The 21053-nt window shown below is 41.8% G+C and overlaps 1 protein-coding gene across 1 annotated transcript in view; it reads right to left on the bottom strand.

The window, feature by feature from the left end:
- The window catches only part of ush2a (Usher syndrome 2A (autosomal recessive, mild)), a 387029-nt gene that overhangs the window by 276271 nt on the left and 89705 nt on the right, over positions 1-21053 (bottom strand). Inside the window, exons 20-21 of the mRNA XM_037541699.1 lie at positions 19644-19788; positions 5319-5549 (exon numbers count right to left, since the gene is read on the bottom strand). Coding sequence (XP_037397596.1) covers positions 5319-5549; positions 19644-19788 — 376 coding nt within the window. The remainder of the gene's footprint in view (positions 1-5318; positions 5550-19643; positions 19789-21053) is intronic.

Below are 21053 nucleotides of genomic sequence, written 5' to 3'. Positions count from 1 at the left end.
TAAAGAGCCAGAGCTTTTCATGATTAATCTTTAAATGGGGAAAAAACTAATGATGTCTGTGCAAAGTTTCCCCTCTACTTTTCACACACTGAGGCCGTTTGACAATCAATCAAATTAATTAAGGCAAATAATTTGTATCATTTAACATTCTGTGCTACAATAGCATGTAGTCTTTGAAAATCGCTCGCTTCTTACTTCATTTCAGCCCCCTCGTACTCCTCGCTCCACGAGAAAGTTGCCCATTCAGACTCTGCCAAAATAAAGAAAGATGGAACTACAGCTTCAAAGGCACCTGGAGCAGGTAATACAGCTCATTACGAGGAAAATGAAACATATGAAGAGTCCACTGCATTAATATGCATAAGCCGGTCTGAGTTTCTAGTTTACATCCAGACGAGGAGCCGGGCACAGAGTCGGAGACACTGACCGCCATAATACATCAATGAGGATTAAAATGCAGATCAATCTGCTGCAGTGATATTGCATTTTTTAATCTTGTTTTTTTTCCCCTCTTTGATTTGTCGGGAGTTGTGCGCTCTGACAAAATCATTTAAGGCTCCAAATTAGATGACCATTGATTTTTGCTTAATGCATCGCTTTGGCTACATTTCAATATTATGCACAGTATTTGTCCCCGAGCATGTTGTTTGTTCATTTCATTATGCCTCATTTCAGCCATTGAGCTCTGCGCTCTCGTTTATCCAGTCCCCCCTCGCCAGCTCGATAAAAACAGCTTGTTTTCAACAGGGAAATCTTTATGTTTTCCCCGCCCCGCCGCGCAATACGTTTGCTCCGAGACTGACGTCGAAAGGGTGAGGACTTCACGAGCGTGGAGTGGACCGGCCTTGTCGGCAGGCGAAAAGTAGAGCGTCCGATTTTAAAGGAGCGGAGCGGCTACAGATGTGGGCCAAACGGGGGGTGTTGCCGCTGTTCCGGTTTGTTCTTCGGGCTCCCTCATTAGTCGCCGGCCATTTATAATGCCACCAGGCCCAAGGACGAGCTCTCCACTTTGACTACAGCCATTGATCAATTAGAGAGTCAGCTGAACTCAACTCCGGGCTTGATTTATAAAGATTTATCCGTTTGTCATTATTTAAGGAAAAAACTGGAAACTGCAGTGCTAAATGTTAATAGAGTTTTGGGGGTGGGGGGGGGGGGGGGGGTGGAAGGAAACGGCCATTCATTTCCTGAAATTGCAAGGTCAGAGAGGGTCACTCATTTCTATGCACGCTTCTTAAGGAGGCAATTTAGTGTCCCAGACTTCTGAGGCAGGACCTCCTAATTGCGTCTTTTTTATTACAAATAAAGTGCGATTTGTACGATATCCAGGAAACACGGAGGCGTTCGCTACAGCGCTTTGTGATGTTGGTGCATATAAAAAAAAGCAGAGAAAAGGGGTTATCACTGCCGCACTGGGGTGATGGAAGCAACGTCTCAGCCAATGTAGAACATCGTCCTCTGTGTAACTAAACAAAAAAAAGGTTGAAGGTTTTCAGTGAACTGCAAAATGTCCTTTGCAGGCACCATTAATGCCTGATTCAACTGGCACAGTCCAATTTATATGTAATTGAAGGAGTAATATAGGCATAAGTAGATTTTTGTTAAAAAGGTAAGTCAACTTAGTTGATAACTTCCAAATGCAAAGTGTCTGGCAATGTCATAACACCAGGCTTAAGTGATACTTTATTAATCCCACAAACGGGGAAATTCCACCTCCGCATTTAACCCATCCGTGAAGTGAAACACCACATACACACTAGTGAATATACACACACACTAGGGGGCAGTGAGCAGCCATATCCACGGTGCCCAGGGAGCAGTTGGGGGTTAGGTGTCTTGCTCAAGGACACCTCAGTCATGGACTGTCCTGGGGATCGAACCGGCGACCTTCTGGTCACAGGGCCGGTTCTCTAACCCGACTGCCCCAATTATTCCATAGGTTACCAACCCTGGTCTTGGAGCACCCCTTCGCCCCCTGGTTTGGTGTTTGTTCTGCTCAACCACACCCACTTCAACACAGTAATGGCTCATTAATTCATAGATTAGCTGGATCAGGAGGGTTGAAGCAGGGAAAACACTCCAGGTGTACACTTCCTGACCGTCATACACATCACCCTAACTATTCCATCACTTCTACACTCTACGCTCAAAACATTAGTAAATCGACCAGAACACAGGATTCACACATTCACTCAACCACTATATAGCACACGTGTCAGGTTCCAGTCCTCGCCTGCCAGAACATTGCAGATCTAAGTACACCACCTTATACACACCTGGTTCAGCTAATTAGCAAGGCGTTGATGAGCTGAATTCAGAGCATTAGTTGAGGGTACAAGCTAGTCTCCACAGCACTTTGGCCTGGGAGGTCTAATTTGACACGCCTGCTGTAAAGCATACATCCACTCACCATAGGTAAGACAATTTAGACAGCTGAGATGTAGAAAGAGAAACCAGTTAAAACCTAATCATCGTAAGTAAAAACATACGGGCACAACTCGCATTAACAACGTTGATGGGCCATCTATATCTGATCTATGATGACTCGATGCATTAAAGTAACGTTAGACAACTGCTTTGACTTTCCCAACGCTTATGTCAGCTTTTGTTGAAAAAAGAGCAGCATAAGTACCAAATATAGAGAAAACTGGCAACAATGACAGTGATGGCACTGTTTTTGGTACAGGATGGGTGGAAAATAATATACTCTAGAGCTTTGAATACAAACACTACAGTCTTGATAACAAACAGAAGAGGCTTGCACCAATGGTGGATAGCAATGGTTGCTATGTATTGATTGGAGGGCTAAGGAAAAAGAGGTGAAGTGTGGAGGAGAGCGCAAGTATTTGACTGGGTATAACACAATGACAGCACTCACAAGTCAAATTACATTCCATTCTTCAAAATTAAGCCTAATGAATGTTCTCTCTCTGTTTGATAGGCAGGCCTGTGACCAATCATATCAGTGGCTACGCCCCTGAATTAAGTAGTGAACATTTTGATTGATAGGCTGTAAACGTCAGCACCAAGAACCAAATAACCAAGGTGAACACAATACAATACTTTAGAAAATGAGTAAAAGTAGAAATACTATACTTTAGAAGTAGAATCATGCTTTAAAAGTACAAGGTACGTTTTTCATCTATATTTATACTGGAGTAAAAGTAAAAAGGTACTTGTTAGTGAATGCACTGAAGTATCAAAACTAAAAGTTAGTAAAAAAATGAAGTTGTTATATCTTTTATGAGCAAGTTCTATTAAAAATACCTGCGCCAAAGCCGACAATAACAAACGTTTCATGTTTGCAGCCACACAGGCCTCTTAAATATTATATATTTATAAAAAAATATATAAAAATATATATAAAAAAATATTGTACAAGATATAAAATAACTCAAAATACTTTTACTTTTGATACTTAAGTACATTCTCAAGCAAGTACTATTTTACTTTTTATTTTCAATTCGTTTATTTCTGGAAATAACACACTGACTATGAGATCACAGTGCAGAGCGTCATCACTTCTGGTCCCAAAAATGGGGGATACACATACCAAGTCGCTGTATTTGTAAATGGCTCTCCCATTCGAGACGCAAGCAACTTCAATTTAAAGCTGAAATTCTGCAATTTGCCCTCAAAGCGACTTGAACTGAAACAAATAATCCACCCAAAATGCCAACAAGGAGAAAAATAATCCAAAAGAATCCAAAAACAATTAGCGTGAACTAGATCCTACTGTCTGCATTCGCACCGGCAGATATAAGCAAGTAACTTTCTGCGACAGCGCTCCACCCGTCAGAGCCAGAAGTGTATCTGCTATTCGTATTCGTTACCCAACTGACCAGCGTGACGGTTTAAAGCAATCATTCCTTCCAAACCTTAAGCGTAATTAAACTGTGGGTAATATAAACAAACGGCAGGATCACGGATTTAAGGATTCTTTTTGCATTAGCAGATGAACCAGAACCGATATTCATTTGGAACTCAATTTCCCAATTATGTTTGTAAACAAAAGTATAATTGCCCTTTGTCTAATCGGGAAGTCATTAATTTATCAGGCTGTTACAGGAAGTGAGAGCTGAATAAAAAGTGTTCTCCTACAAACACACACACACACACTCTCACAATCACACACACACACACAAACACACACACACACACACGCTCTCACAATCACACACACACACTCACAATCACACACACACGCTCTCACAATCACACACACACACGCTCACACAATCACACACACACGCTCTCACAATCACACACACAAACACACACGCTCTCACAATCACACACACACACAATCGCACGATCACACAAACGCACACACAATCACAATCACACACAATCACAAACTACCCTAAACTGGTTTTTGATCCACACCTGTATGGAGTTTTATCACTCTGTACAAAGTAAGCTGCTCTGTAACGAACTACAGACAAAAACTGACCATCTCTGGGCTTTTCAGACGTTCGTTATGTTCTACTGACGCTCGAGTCCACTTTCCTGCCCATGTGTGCACATAAAGAATCTCATAACAATTCACATTTACACTTTCTTTAAATACTCGTCTTGTGCCTGCACAACGTGGAGTGTGTGGATGGTATAAATTACTGATCTCATCATGTTTCAATATTGTTCTATTTATTTATTTTTATTTATTTATTTTTTTTAATGCTGTATCCACAAATGTCATTGGAGGAACCACAGATGTACGCAGATGTGTGCACATCCCCGGTTTAACTACATGTGTGTTGATTTTGTAACTGAAAAAAGTTAATAAATCTACAGAGAACACCTTTTCCACATTCTTTAGTGCACAATTCCCACTTTTTGCCCAGGTTAACACATTGGAAAGATTTTAACAGAACATATACTTTGTGTTATAATATATCCCCAGGTCACATGATTTTTTTAATATTAGCCTTTTATTTTAACCTGAAGCTCATACTGTGCAGTCTAAACCAACACCAGCACATTTTGAGCACTTTGCTCCTTATTGGGCCAAACTGAAATTTAAGATTTATATATGAGAAATCATATTTATTTGGCATGAATCAAATAGTAGCAATAATCAAAAACAGTCTGAGCGCATTACCTGCCTCTTATTTACCTTATTCAATCGCAACACAGATCAGCCAAAATCAAAATGATTAACTGGCGGATTGCCATTTGAGCCTTTCGAGCTAAAATCCATGCCAGTTCTGATCTTGGCTGATTTTGACTGGAACTCCAGTGTGAAATGCACTAAATTTAATTATAATTAATGATAATCAGTTGTAATATTCCAGATGATCTGGGGCCAGGACTCATACCTGTGAAGTCGGTGTCGACGGGCAGCATAGAGCCGGGAAAGCGGAAGTAGCCGGTTCCAGTGAAGCGCCTTCCCCTGACCACCTGGCCCTGAGCGTCAGAGAAGGACACGTCCGTCCGCTCCACGTGGTACACGGGTGGAGGACCGTTCAGCTCAGCGGGGGCTGTCCAGGAAATCTCGATTCCAGTCGTGTTCACAGGGTACAGCTTCGGTGCCTTCAGACCTGCCGGAGCTGTTGGAACAGAGGTTTCCATTTTTACATGGATTTTAATTTGAAGCTCAGCACGGGACATTTCAGACATCAAAGCAGGGGCAGAGAGAGAGAGAGGGGCGGGAGAAGAGGGGACAGTGGAGGACTAAAACTAGGAGAAAAGCAAGCAAAGTTCATTTATGTCGCGCTTTTTACAGCAGGTGTGGTCACAAAGCAGCTTTACAGAAAAATCCAGGTCCGAGCGCACATGAGCGTCGCCAGCGGCGACAGAGGCCAGGAAAAACTCCCTAAGAGCAAAAGGAAGAAACCCTGAGAGAAACCAAGACTCAGAAGGGGAACCCACCCTCCTCTGGACCGCACCGGACAGCAAACAGTGTTAGTAAGGAGCTCAGGTGGGTGAGCGGGGCGGAAAAGAAAAATGTGCATTTATAGTCAGTCATCGCTCCATGCATGCCACTGGAATGTTTTAAATGGGGCTCTCATACAGTAAATTACTGGACAGTGACACATCCTCCATGCATTTAGTCCACTCTGCCCGTCAGCTCAGCCCCACCAGGGCCGCTAATAAAAGCTCTCCACGGGAAATGGACGTGTTGTCTTCAAAGGCCCATCACGGTGCGTCGTCTCATAAATTACATTCAATCAATAGCACTTGAGTCTATATAATTGAAAGCATGATCATCTCAAATTCCTCCCGCTGATTTAACGGCGTTTGTGTGAAGTCTTGGTGGACGTTTATCGCTTTTGCCTTAAAACATGCATGTGGTAAAAATGAAATGCAACGACTGCTTGAAGCAACGGCTTAAAACTACCGTCACTACTGTTAACGGGCTAACTGATGCACCACTATCCGAAATGTTCAACAACAGAAACCCAATTCCGATTCGGATAAACGTATAATGAATGATATATTTCAGATTCCACAGGAAGCTCTGTACTGATTAAGTCACTGAATTTAACATCCAGAAAGCCCCATAATTGAAAACGGGTGATCAAATCTTAATCCATTAATAAAACTGATTGTAAATTAATATAAATGACTGTAAATATATAATTACGGCTTAAAATGCACAGTAAATAAAACATTTTCAAAATGCTGAATAAAATCTCTCAAAAAATTCCAATCATTCAAAGCCATTATCAGAGGTATCGCTGTATATAGAATAATTCGGGCTGTCAAACGATGAAATTAATTAAGGACGATTGATTGCAGTCTTGTGCAGTTAATTGAGATTAATCACATTTGCCTTATTCTCTCAAATTGACCCTAAATATAGATTTTGCACATTTAAAAATCAGTGTATTTTGTTATGGCTATACAAGTGGACAAATGAAGCTTCATTTGATTGTATTTATTACCTTCAATAATTCAATAACACTATATTCCTCACAGACTGAACATTAAACTAAACTCATCACCCGTCCAGCGAGAGCAACTGTGGCTGCACGTCCGTGACTCCGTGACTGAAGGCTCTCACTCTTATACCGTTACGTTATGTCTTGTTTCAAGGAGCTGGAAATACCTGTGGTTTTATCAAGAGGGTCATCAGCTGAACTTACAGCCAGAGAAACGGTGTGTGAGCAGATGGCCTTTAGGCTGGAACTGTGGATGGTTCGGGTAAAATCGCATCAAAAGGAAATCGCATCAAAAGCAATTTAGTTTTAATTTATTATTAATGTGTTTACTTTACTTGGATGCTCCCCTATAGATGCTCTACAGCTATTTAAATCATTACCAAACTTCCTGGTGATGTTCAGTTGATCATCAACAACATTATGGTTATCAGGAGTAAATGGAGTTTTTACCTTGATGGTTAGGTTTAATAAACTGACGTAAGATCAGGTGAATTTAATGGGTATTTAGCTGAATGTTACACTGAGCATTTAAAAGCATCTACAGTGAACCATCTAAGTTACATTCAACTTCAAGTTCAGTGGCATTTAATGACTATTCAGGTCAATTTTGATTAAATATACAGGGTGAGTCAAAAGTTACAGGACAGGTTTTATTTTATTTTATCATCAACTTTTATCTCTGGGGTCATCTCAAACAAACTGTGCATGCTGAGAAAATCTACAACAAACACCACCTTCAGCACCGCATCGTGGGGCTTGTGACAGCATAAAAAATAAAATAAAGTGGTGTCCTGTGACTTTTGACCAACACTGTATCTATAAAGAATCTACAGTGGACCATCCAAATAAAGTGTTACCCAATTTATTTATATAACAATTGAAAGGCAGTATATACACTTGTGTGTAGGGGCAGTCGTGGGCTGGAGGTTAGGGAACTGGCCCTGTGACCGGAAGGTCGCCGGTTCAATCCCCAGCGCCGACAGTCCATGACTGAGGTGTCCTTGAGCAAGACACCTAACCCCCAACTGCTCCCCGGGCACCGTGGATAGGGTTGCCCACCGCTCCGGGCAAGTGTGCTCACTGCCCCCTAGTGTGTGTGTGCTCACTAGTGTGTATGTGGTGTTTCACTTCACGGATGAGTTTAAATGCGGTGGTGAAATTTCCCCGTTTGTGGGACTAAAAAGTGTCACTTATACTTGTGTGTCATAACAAAACCCCACGTCAAGAAGAAACTCCTATATTTAATGTAAATAAAGGTCTTTTTTTTTGTTCCAAGCCTTTTAAACCATTTCTATGGGTCCTCCTGTAATGTTGACATAGTAAAGAACAGATTTCCAGATGGTGTAAAAAAACCTTTGACAGTAACAGTTTGATATTTTGTTCCACATTTTTCCTTGTATTTCTCTACCCCCACATAAAATGACCAGCTTTAAAACTGACGAAGAACAACAGGACCATTTACACAGAATCAAGCTGCACTGCACACGACAAATCCAGTCAAACACCCCCCCCTTTTAAACTAATGCATTCTGTGTTTTTGACCAGATTCACAGGCTAACCAGAAAGGTTAATATGGCCTTCATCAGATTAATGAGTGAGCCAAATCTCCTAGACATGTCTGGCAACAATCACAGCCCTGTCCCGGTATTTACTGATTTTTTTTTAAAACATAGGCTGACGTTTTCAAAGACTCTGCACAGCCCCTGGCCTTTTTACACACTATAATACTTACTTACTTACATTATTTCCCTAACAGGGAAAGTATTGATTTATGCATAATTGTCCAAACCTTCCAGAGAGGGAGAAATATGCATGGCACAGTTCAAGTCAATGCTGTGTGTACAGGCAGGGCTACACTTGTACTGCATGCCTTTATGGCTGTAATATACATAAAACATTACCATCAACTCTTGATTAGCAGTTCGCTTTTTCAACAAGATCAATAACGTCAGTCCGGCTGCTCTTTAAAATTCTATGGGCTTATACAATCCTTGTCCTCATCAGTGACTTCCAAAATGAGTTATTATGCTTTTTAGCACTGACCGGGGATATCCGACACCGACAGCTGAGGTCCAGCGACTCTGCAGTATTGTTTAGCTGTTAGACACGGTCTCGCTAATGCTTAGAATGAGCATCAGAAACAATAAATGACAGCACTTAAGGAATCTCTTAGCTAGAACAACAATAAAAACAAATATTATCCCATTCAGACTAATAAAAAGAGGGTTACAGTAAAACTATACGAAAATATAGTGACCGATACTCATCGAAAGGAGCTAAATATTCAGATTACGGATATCAGCCAAAAAAAAATGTGTAGTCACCAGTGCTGGACAGTAACTGAGTAACTGAGTAAATGTAATTGGTTTCTGTACTTTAGTATTTTTGGTGTATCTGTACTGAAGTTTCTCCGTTCTGGACTTTTTCCTTTCACTCCACTACATTTCAGAGTCTAATATCCGACTTTTTCCTCCTACATTTTGAGAAATCTGTCGTTCCTTTTGGTTTCTGTGTGTATAAAAACGTAACACGTCAAAACGAAAGAAGCGCAAAGCCAGAGCACCAATCAGGGCCCAGCGGTCACTTTGTTTAGAGCTGGTTTTGACCTGTTGGTCATACCGACCCAGTGCAGCACGCGGTTCAACGTCAGCGCAGCAGCGTAAAACTTTGGGAGAGTCTGTTCAACATAAATGATGAACTAACCTAACTTTGTGTAAATAGAGCTCAATATAGAAATATGTCCACATATGCAGTCGAGACTGACGCGGCTTTTTTCTGAATTTCTACAAACACCATTTCATTTTATAGTAAATGAGTTTGGGCTGGTTTATGTTTATGAACAGACGCCTACAGATCAACATAGTAAAGGAGCTCATCTGTGATCCTGAGTTTAAAGCCAGTTTTTATTCAACTTAAACTTGGAACTAAGTTGTAAATAAATCTGAAACTGAAACTTTGCTTGTGTGTAAAAAGTGATTTCAGAGCCACTCGGTTCTCCCTGATGGAAACTGTTTACCTTCAGTGTTTTGTGCTTCTGATCATTTTAATAGACGTCAGCGTCACTAATTAATGACGTTCTATTAAAAGACTGGTTTACCAAGAGAGACGCTGGAGGACTTTCACCTGAAATGAGTATAAATTAATCAGCAGGCAGGTTGTGGTCGCCTGATAAAAGGTATGAAACTGAGTGAAATGGAAGACAAGCTCACACACTTAAACACAACCGTCAGCTTCTTAAATGGCTTTTTGACCAAACAGTTTGATCTCTACTGGTTTCTCCAACGTAAACAGAGAGCAGAAGATTGTTGAGAACAGTTTTGGTAAAGCTGTGTGGACTAGCCGAGATTAGAACTGCCCTTTTTAACATCAAGAGAGGAGTTTGCTGGAAAAATAATAATAAAAATTATTCACAGAACAATGAACATGCATACTGTGTGCCCACAAGAGCTACACAAACCTACTGAGAAAGAAAAGGTTGTCTTCAAATACTGAGATTTAATGTTTTAAAATTTAAAATGAAATTTACAGGATGTAAAACAGAGCATTGCTCTGATTATTTACTACTAGCAGTTCAATGAACTCAAACTGAAGGCTGAAATGGAGATACTTAAATGATTCAATGGTTTAATATTTCATAGGGAAAACCTTCATAACAATATGCAGTTAATTCGAAGTGGAGTCTGACCAATGCAAATGCAGTACTAGACCAGCGCTACTAGACCAGACTCAAAGGTTTTAGTTAAATGGGGCTTTACTGACTGATCTGATTATCAACTGTCAACTGTGAATCGTCAAATATGATGCCTTCATAACAGATGACCGCTATGCTGGTCAGGTCCTAACACTTATACAATACAAGCTGTGGCTGAAGAAACATTCTCCGCAGCACAGAAGGAAATGAAGTTCTGGTTCGTGTTCAAAATAAACCCAACTGAGTACAGATTTGTACTCCGTCTCCAACTAAAATGACAAAACTCAACCCCTCCTTTCTGCCAACTGCGCTGCGGATGATGCTCACTCCTGCATTGAGAGAAATGGGCTGCAATTCCACTCAAAGCAAGCAGCTGCTGACTGCTCCGCTCGAACAGATGGTAATTCCGTCTAATGGTGCATCCATATAATAGCGATGGGCATTGTGTGTACAGACAGTCATAAAAAGCGACGTAAGGATCGCATAAATTGCGATCATCAACATCAAAGTCCTGGCAGAGGAGTTGAAGGGGTAGGGGGGACAAAGCTAAAGGGACAGATAGTCTTAAGTGGGCTGAACAACAGGTTGGGCAATGTGTACGTTTGCTTATGGCTTCCAGAGGGAGTGGGGACGTGTGTATAAGAGATCAGGACTAAAGATGTATGATTTATCTGCAGTAATAGCCCTGCTGAGGGACAAGTGTAAACTTCCCACCCAATCTGAGGTAAAACATTCAGTCCACGGCAGAAGAAAAATCTGACCCTGACGGCTCTTATAGACCTCAACAGCAGCAGTGTCGTTCACTGGATGCGCCACAGTGCCCTCCCTCCGAGTAGCCTGGTTTAGGAGAACGATGCGTGTTTGTACAATGACTGTCCTTTTTAAAATAAATCACGCAGTTAAAGGCCGTATCATGTGAGAGGATGAGGCCTTGCACTTCTACAGCAGTCCTGGTGCTTGGCCACACCCAGCTGGTTTAAATACTGACGGTACAACGTCAGACTTTACATGTTCTTTACATATCCTGACCACACCTATGGTTAGAGAGTCTGGTGTGTTTTGTAGTTCAACGAAAATTTCTGACTTTTTCCAGATGTTGTCCATCAGACATGTTTAGAGTCCAAATCTTGCTTCTTCACTTCAGAACTGGAGCTACAAGGTCTACAAACAATAGAACTCTAAATTTCTGTATATTACTTGGACTTTTTGGGTGACTTGAGTTTGTGTTTGTAAGCAATATTGGCCCTGATGCTCCAGTTCCAAGATAAGGTGCTTTATTGTCGTTGCACAGTGTACAACGAAATCGAGCAGCAATCCAATGGCACTTTATACACAGAAAGCAATTAAAATAAGACTAAAATATATAAAGTGCAGATTTAAGAAAAATAGTATAAAAATCTATACTATCTATAAATCTATATATTCTAAACAGACGATAGACAAGTGAGGTAGCAGTTAGTTATTACACATTCCTTGGATCGCTTACAGAGATATGATAGTGCACATCTTAAGAATTATTGCACAGAAAGAATATAGATTATAGATTATAGCTCGCACACTCGAGAACCACCAGTGCTGTGGCAGTACAGAGCTGCAGTGGTGTTCAGTCACGTCTACCGAGCCCAGTGTTGTATAGAGAGTCCTTGTCAGTGTGTGTGTTTGGAAGTGTTCCGATCTAAAGAAGGGAAACATGGACATAATTCAGCTGATCTTTTACATCTGGGGTTATGGAAAAATTGCCTAACCATTTCTTTAACCTCGCTAAGAACTGCCTACTTTGATAGGAAGGGGCCGTTTAATATGTAAAACAACCATCCAGACTCTTATTTTAACGTGACTTGCAGAGGAAGACGACTAAAATGAGCCACAAGAAAAACACATCCACAAAAAACAAACTCGTATGCATGAGCAAGCATGCAAGGACATCTCAGGATATCAGCGGTACTAAATACTTCCAAGAAAGGTTGGGAATAACGGACGGGGTGAAATTCACAGGTTCAAAGGTTGTTCTTTGTCTGTTGAAGTGCGTTCAGATCAAAGCCGTGGCCAGCTTAGTTTGTGATAAATGCCCTTGCCGCATTGTTTATAGGAGGTTTTTGCAGATAAGTCAGATTATTAATAGTGTCCACATGGCATAACTGTATATCTGGTTACACCATGTCCGACTGCTTAGTGGCCACCTGGAGCATTTTACTAATTTAATGTCTGACACTGTGAATTATTTTTACAGGATAAAGTTAAACAAACTACAACTAGAAGATAAGTGCCTGGGTTCAGGCTAAATGACTTGTATGTTAATAAATGCTGATGTTTTGGATGCTAGTATGTCTATTCGTATTACTATAGCTGTCAACGTAAGTATCAGCAACTGTGTGGCAGAAAAACACCGGAGCCTTCAAAAGGAGTGGGGCATAAAGTTGATCCGTTCTGAATGAAACAGCCCCCCAAACACCACAGCACAAAGACTGCAGCGCCAACACCAGCGGTGAGTGCGCATCCCGCCATATGGAGGGGGGAGACATCATAGACGAGAGCGTTATGGGGAGGACCATATGTTACGGCGGTGCTGTGAGCCTGACGGATTCATGTCCATCACTTTCTGCTGTATCAATTAAAGGCCCTTGAAGGCTGTGTGATTTGTGCCTGTGTTATTAAAGCCCGCTAATTCGTCCTACTTACATATTCTGTATAAATCTCCGCGAGGGCCGCGTGATTCATGGCGTCCGCGGGAAGCTCGCCGGCACATTTTTCTCCTTGTAATTAACAGTAAATTGTTTTTACTGCCGAGCGATGAATTGGGCCCCGCTTAGGCCGCAAATGGGGGAGTGGAGGCGGGCGAGTGGCGAACAGTGGTGGAAGGGCTGAGGGAGTCATTAAGCCATCATATGTGGCGAGATGGAGATGGTTAATAAGGACAGAAAGAGACAAATAAAGAGAGGGACTTGGAAGTGGCACAGTTGGGTAACATGGTGAAAATATATGATATTTGAAGCCACTTTCACGATACATGACGTGTATCATGATGTTTAGTTTTTGTGAGGTTTGTGAACACGCTGGAATGGACAGAGCGCACCAGTAAAAGCCACGACGATGAAGAACAATGAATGGTTTTTTTTAATAAATGCATAAATAAGGTAAATAAGAATGAACAGCAGGAAAAAAAAAATAATCAAGCAAAGGATAAAACAAGTTTGTACAGTAAGATAAGGGCGTCCAACGAGCTGCTTGGTATTATGCAAGTTTTACATTTATATGCACTCGTTACTTTGCAGTAAATCAAGTCAAATTTATTTGTAGCGCTTTTACAACTGATGATGTCACAAAGCAGCTTCACAGAATTCCAGTAAAGACGATGTTTTAACAAGAATGTAAAACCCCCAGGTGAGCAAGCCAGGGGTGACGGTGGCCAGGAGAACCTCCCTCAGAGCTGAGGAAGAAACCTTGGGAGGAACCAAGGCTCACCAGGGGGGACCCGTCCTCCTCTGGTCAGACTACCTACAGAGTTATTAGACTACTAATATTAATAGCAGTAGGATTAGTAGTAGGAATAGCTGGGGGTCTATGAGAACATCAGTGCAGGGTGGGCAGCTAATCCAAGGCAGGTGGCAGTAGTTGGGGCATGGGCAGCTGGTCTGAAGCGGGTAGAAAAAGAGCTCGACAGTCAGTCGTCCATCAGTGTCCAGCCGGACAGGTGGGCGGTTGTTTACTCAGAAAAAGGCAGGGAATTATTTTTGTTCACTACACACAATATTTTGCAACATAATTTATAGAGTCCGGTCTTGAAATGAATGAATCTTGAAACAAAAGTCGTGACCTCCACAGTATTTTGACTGTTTTATATTGATCTCAGGCTAAAGAGGACACAGCAATGTAAACAAGCACATTTTAAAGCAGAAGCAGCCACAAACACCAACACACAGCATCGGCGGGAGTGCACACGAGTCTACTCAAAAGCGAAGGAGCTTTCCACTTTGCTGCCATGCCGTGTGGCGTTCGGTGTGTCACAGTTCAATTCTGTTAATATACAGTGTTGTGAAAAAGTATTTGCCCCTTCCCAGTTTCTTCTCTTTGTATATTTGTGACACTTTGTGACACGATTCAGATCAAAGACAGCCCAAGTAAACAGAAAATGCTGTTTTTTAAATGACGACTTCGTCTATTGAAGGACAAATTGTGTTCAGCCCTACCTGGCCCTATGTGAAAAACTAAATACCACCTGAGCTACTAAATCAACCAGTTAACCAAATTCAATTGACTACTGGGTTCAGTTTCACTGGCCACTCCCAGGTATGATTATTGCCAGACCTGCTGAATCTAAACATCAACCTGTCTGGCAACGTGAAGCAGCTAGAAGGTCTCAAACAGCAGCACACTGTGTCACGCTGTAAAGAGATTCAAATACAGATGTGAAACAAATCTACCTGAAAATCACTGAAATCTACCGTCTGGAAAGAGTTACAAAGCCATTGCCGAGTCTCAGACTTCAGGAAAACACAGAGCCATTATTCACAAACGGAGAAAACTTGGTACGGAGGTGAACCTTCCCTTCCCTACCACAGTTTCACCAAGAGCGTATTGACGATCCATCCAGGAGGTCACAAAGTTACCCAGACAAACATTTAAAGAGCTGCAGGCCTCACTTGCCTCAGTTAAGGTCAATGTCCACAACACAATTCCACAATAAGAAAGACGCTGAGCTAAAATGGCATCGATGGGAGAGACTTTTGGGACAATGTTCTGTGGAGTCATGAGTCAACGGTGGACATCTTTTGGAAAACATGGGTCCTGTTACATCTGGCATAAAGCCAACACTGCATTCCACCATAAAAACAACATACCAGCAGTGAAACATGGTGGTGGTAGTGTGTCGGTCTGGGGCTGCTTTGATTCTGGAGGAAAAGGATGGCTTGTCATAATTGATGGAACCAGGAGTTATACTCTCCGTCAGGAGATCCTGAAGGAAATGTACGTCCATTAATTCATGACCTAAAGCTGAAACGCAGTTGGCTTAGGCAGCAGGACAATGATCCAAGGCGTACAAGCAAGTCACCTCTGAACGGCTGAAAACAAAACAAAATGAAGGTTCTGGAGTGGCCGAGTCAAAGTCCTGAGTTGAATCCCATTGAGATGCCGTGGTGAAACATCAAATGGGCAGTTTATGCTTGAAAACCCTTCAGTGTAGCTGAATTTAAACGATTCTGACAAGAATAGTGGGCCACTCTTCCTCCACAGGGACGTAAAACTATGAAAAAATGACATCATATCTCAACGGCAGCAAAATACCATCAAACTCATCCGTTGGCACTTCATCCTCCAGCAAGATAATGATCCCAAACACACCGCCTCAGCAACAGAGGGGTTTTTTGAAGATAAACAGAATATTTTTAACTTGCCAAGTCAGTCGTCTGATCTGAACCCTGTGCTTTGGTCGAAAGAAAACAACCATAGGAGGACTAGGCCTTGAAACAAGCAGTAGGTGAACATGGCTGTAGAACAAGCCTGGCAGAGCATCATCAGAGAACATACTCAACACACAATGATGTCCGAGTCTCTTCAAGCAGTCACTGCACGCAATGCACAGGCAACAAAGAACGAAATATGAGTATATCAGTGAGATGATAAACACTCCCTAAACAGATTTAGAACTGAAGAGCACATCTTGGTACATCTGGTGTCCGTCTTGACTCATCTTTCTCGCGCTTGGTCAGGGTCTTGACTCGGATTTGGCTAATACAAAGTCCTGGTCTTGTCTTGGGCTCCATACATCTCCAGGTCTCGGTCTAGATTCTGTCTTACCTATAGTGGTCTGGATTACAACCCTAGTAATTTATTAAGATAATAACGTATCGCTGCTGTCGGAACAAAACCTCGTATCTCCAAAACAGTAACTTCTCAGGAGAAGGAAAAAACATACGTTACTTTTAATGCAGGGTCAATGGAACCAGACTACCCCCAAGCCCCCCACGCCCCCCACCCCCAAGTCATTTTGGCCATTTATTTTGTTCCATCCTTCAGGAATTTCCCACACAATATAAAGGCCAACACGCATTCTCAAATTCTCAAAAACTGAAAATCCACAAAAAGTGAGAAACGAGGTTTTGTTTGGACAACAGCGATAAAGCCATATTGCCCCCCCATAAGCCATCATTGTCTTAAGTCCGTAGGGCACAGCCAGCACCAGGAAAAGAGAAAGACGGAAAGAAACAAAGACAAACAAAAGGAAGCACTCAGACGAAACCCGAGTCCGATTTAAAAAAAGAAAAAACAAAAAGTCTTGATGACATACTTTCGGAAAGTGTGTGAACGCTGGAGCCCTTCCTCCCTCCAACCTGCCCGCCTGTTTCCAATTTCATCAATTTCAAAGTATGAAAAATAATAGAGATAACCTGAGAGTGAATCTAAAATAGCTTTTATTCATATTCCTCGGAGATAAAAGCCTTCCATTTCAATGGAGAGTAGGCCAAGCGGTATTTGCTCCAATTCATGGGTTTACACACGTCACGGTCCAGCGCTGGGACAGGGCTGCGCAATTAAAGGTGCCACTCGGTTGTCCCTGAGCAGCTGGGGATTGGCCTTTAAACAAAGTGACTATGAGCGATGACGGACACTTTTCATTAAAGTCACTTCATTAATATTAAAATGGAAATTAACACGTATCCGGTGCTTCGGTCTAAGGCAAAAACGTACTTCCCAATTTCTACTTCTAATTAGACACGGAGACACTGCTCACACGCAACACTGACGTACAAAAACAGAGCACAGTCCAGGTGTTGGAAGAGAGACACAGCATAGGAACGCAGTCATTAGCAAAATGTGCAGTTTAGTTATTTTTCCTATACGGCCCAGCACTAGACTGGGGCATGGGATGGGCCAAATATGACATCACGATGACATATGATCCACTCAGACCAGCGCAACACACACTAACACACCACCACCCCGTCAGTGTTACTGCAGTCCTGAGAATGACCCACTACCCAAACAGTACCTGCTCTGTGAGGGTCCATGGGGGTCCTGACCACTGAAGAACAGGGGAACAGAGTATCAGAGAAACAGATGGACTACAGTCTGTAACTAAAGTGAAACTAAACGGTCAGTGGAGCTGATAAAGTGGACAGTGGTCATGATGTTATGCCTGATCAGTGTAAATATCCACAGTTTGTTTAGAAAAAGATCACTGTGCTGCCAGATACTAAATGGGTGGGGACTTTTATTTTAAAAGTCTTAAACTTGACAATCACTGTGGCAGAATTCATCATATTGGGCGGCTGATATTTCAACAGATATATTGATTTAAATAAAAAAAACCCTGCCCTGCTAGAAGAACTAGCACAGTTGGTCACCAACGGAACCAGCATATGTTGTGTTCTAGATGTTGGTATGCTTGTCATCCAACATGACCAGGCTGGGTGACCAGCTAAACCTGGACCAGATCACCATAAACCATTTTACCCCCTTAAAGAAGTTCAGGAGAGTGATGATAAATCCCTGATAAAATCACCAAAAAAAGGTAGTCATACCTGACCGTTAACATTAGGACGGCTCGTAAGACAAAAAAAATCATGAATAAAAACAAAGATTATGGCAAAACAACTAAAAAGAATCAAATACCAAATGTTTGACAGCCTGCTGGTCATTTTTTGCAAGTTACAAGAAACATATTTAACAGATTAAAGAGCCAACACTAAGAATATTATCAAATCTATCAACACTTAATTTGTCCACTCCTTGTTTCTGCACCTTACTGCCACCAACTCTTCTATCCTTCCCATCTTAAAGCCAGTGAGTTACAGCTGCGTCATCTCGGAGCGTCAGAGACGCTTTGCTCCCCTTCAGAGACACAAGCAACTACCTAAATGCACCTGGGCTGCATGCAAATCTGTCATGTGTATCTAAAACGGGAAAATAAGATATTTAAGATTAAATATAAATAATCCACTTGCATAAAGACGGAAAAAGTCAAAGGAAAATGAGCAAAACTGAACTTAATGGATTACTACAATTATTAAAAGATACAGATGACTTGTGTTTCCTGATCAACCACGCAAGACCTCAGCCGACCCCATCAGATGAGCAGGACTTAAATCTTTGAGATCTTCCAGAGTAACAGAAGGCAGTAGGCAGGCCGCCGAAGCAATGAAAGACTCTATGGACCAGGTCTGCAGTCATCAGTCAAGCACGGTGCAGGATCAGTCCAAGTTTAGGGACGTACAACATCTGGAGTTGGCCATTTGTTTTTGATTGAAAGCATCATGAACGCAGTTATACACAAACAAATGTTTACATGTCACGCAATATCCTCTGCTAAGATGTTGGTTTGGAAAGAAATTCATTTAACAGTAAAGCAGCAGCCCCAAGCAAAGTGCCGCTTTTCTGAGAGGACACGATTCTGCACATTTTAATGCACAATTACTGTTTATTTGCTGAATTTAACACAGAATAAAACAAACATTTTCCCAGCGTGTAAAATAAATACAAACTGGGCTCTAAATATGTCAGAATTTGTTCTTTGTAGAGGATGTCGACTTATTTTCACGTGGAAAACCAACAAAAAACGTCATTTGACCGAGGGGTGTTCAAGCGTCCGCATTCGACTGACCGTACAGAACAATAGACTGGCCACCCCAAAGCCCAAACCTCAAAATCAATGGAAGTGTTTGGGATTACTCGCATTGTGAGAAGCAGAGACCAACTTCTAAGAAGGGACTTTGGAGGTGTTCACAAGAAGCGTGGAAAAATATCTGAACATTTCTTAATAAAAAACAAAAACAAAACAAAAACAAAGCAAGTGACCTAAAAAGAAGCTGTAATAAAGCAATAAGTGGACACAGTAAACACTGAAAATAATAAAATTACATTTAGTTGTTGAGGCTTCTGAGTTATTTTCTGTTAAATTGGAAAAAAATTGATAATTACAAAACTATATAATAGTAAAACCATATAATCGTAATTATATAATAGAATATCATTTTGTCCACGGTTATTATTGTTCCTCAACATTAGTACAGTTGTAAATAAACAGCTACGTACTGCTGGATGCAGAGGAGCAATTGTGGTGGTTTACTGACCAGAGGGCCGTGTGCGTCCTGAGGCTGGTAGGCTGGTCACACAGCCCTGCGTGTTACAGACGGTCACTGTGAAGCTGTACTCCTCATAGGCCTTCAGGCCCACCACAGTGTAGCTCCGCTCCTCTGCTGAGGCGCTGTACAACAGCTAGTAAGGGTAAACACACACACACCCACACACACACACACACACACACACACACACACACACGCGCACACACACACACGCGCACACACACACACGCGCACACACACACACACACGGATTAAAATAGACACAGAAAGCTGAACATGTACTATATAAACACTTACTCTCCACTGTATTAGAAAAACCTTCCTTTTACTCACACTCAGTGGCCACTTTTACCACCTACCTTACAAACCACTGTTATCAGAAGAAAACCTTGTAACTCCAGAGAGGAAACTTTACAGGAGAAGGAACAAACCTACTTTACTTTTAATGTAAGTCAATGGAACCGGACGTCTCTCCAAGGCATTTTGGGCTTTTTTTTGAGGTTTTCTGGGTTACAAACCCACTCATTTCATCATCAGTCCCATATTTTACCCAGCAAGAATGCACATACACACCCACGCAGTGACTGTCATACCCAGCTGACTTGACATATTGTTCAAAGAAAAAAGAAAAAGGGTGAAAAAAGGCGTATCTCCAGGATACCGATGAAAAATATTAATGCTAACGCCTACTTATCAGTCTAATTAAAATCTAAGATAATGAAATCCAATTAAAAGGAAGGTTGTTAAGGAAAATGAAGCTCATCAAATCTCCTTGAAGCTGCGTACACTGGGAGAGGAGAGGAGAGGTGATCCGATACGGGCAGCGGCCGCCCGCGTCAACGGCTGGTCCTGTTCGGGACACTGAGCCACTTTCACCTTTGAAAGGTCCTCTATTTCAGACAGACACCGAGAGGACATGAGGTTTCACTCCAGTGAAGGAGGACACCTTTCTGGACAGGTGGGGCCACGGCAAGCGCACAAGCACCAACGTGAGGAAAGAGCAAAGAGAGAAAAATGAGAAAGCGTACACAAATGAAGGTTACTGGGATGAAATAACCCACGGTCAGTCTGTAATTGCCTCAGCTGCTGACTCTCCAAGGGGCTACCGCAGGCAAATAAACAATAAATGGTTTCTTATTCACCTCCTCCAATGGGAAATGCAGCTTATCCTTGTCCGGCAGAAATAAATAGGTCCATGTAAATGTAAAACTGTACTTCTTGCTTGTGCTGAACGCTGCCCTGACCCCCTCTTTATTTGCTCTGGTCTGAATTGATTGATGACCGCAATAGGAGCTTTTTATTGGACCACATGTTTGCATATGCATGCAAAAATTAGTAATACTATTATATAAAGCCATACCGATTTGGTGGCAATTAGGATGATGAAAACAGCTCAGC

The sequence above is a fragment of the Pygocentrus nattereri genome, chromosome 10 (genome assembly GCF_015220715.1).
Source record: "Pygocentrus nattereri isolate fPygNat1 chromosome 10, fPygNat1.pri, whole genome shotgun sequence".
Classification (NCBI taxonomy): Eukaryota; Metazoa; Chordata; class Actinopteri; order Characiformes; family Serrasalmidae; genus Pygocentrus; species Pygocentrus nattereri.
Note: the sequence above shows the minus strand (reverse complement) of the source record. Positions and strands in the feature narration are given on the sequence as shown.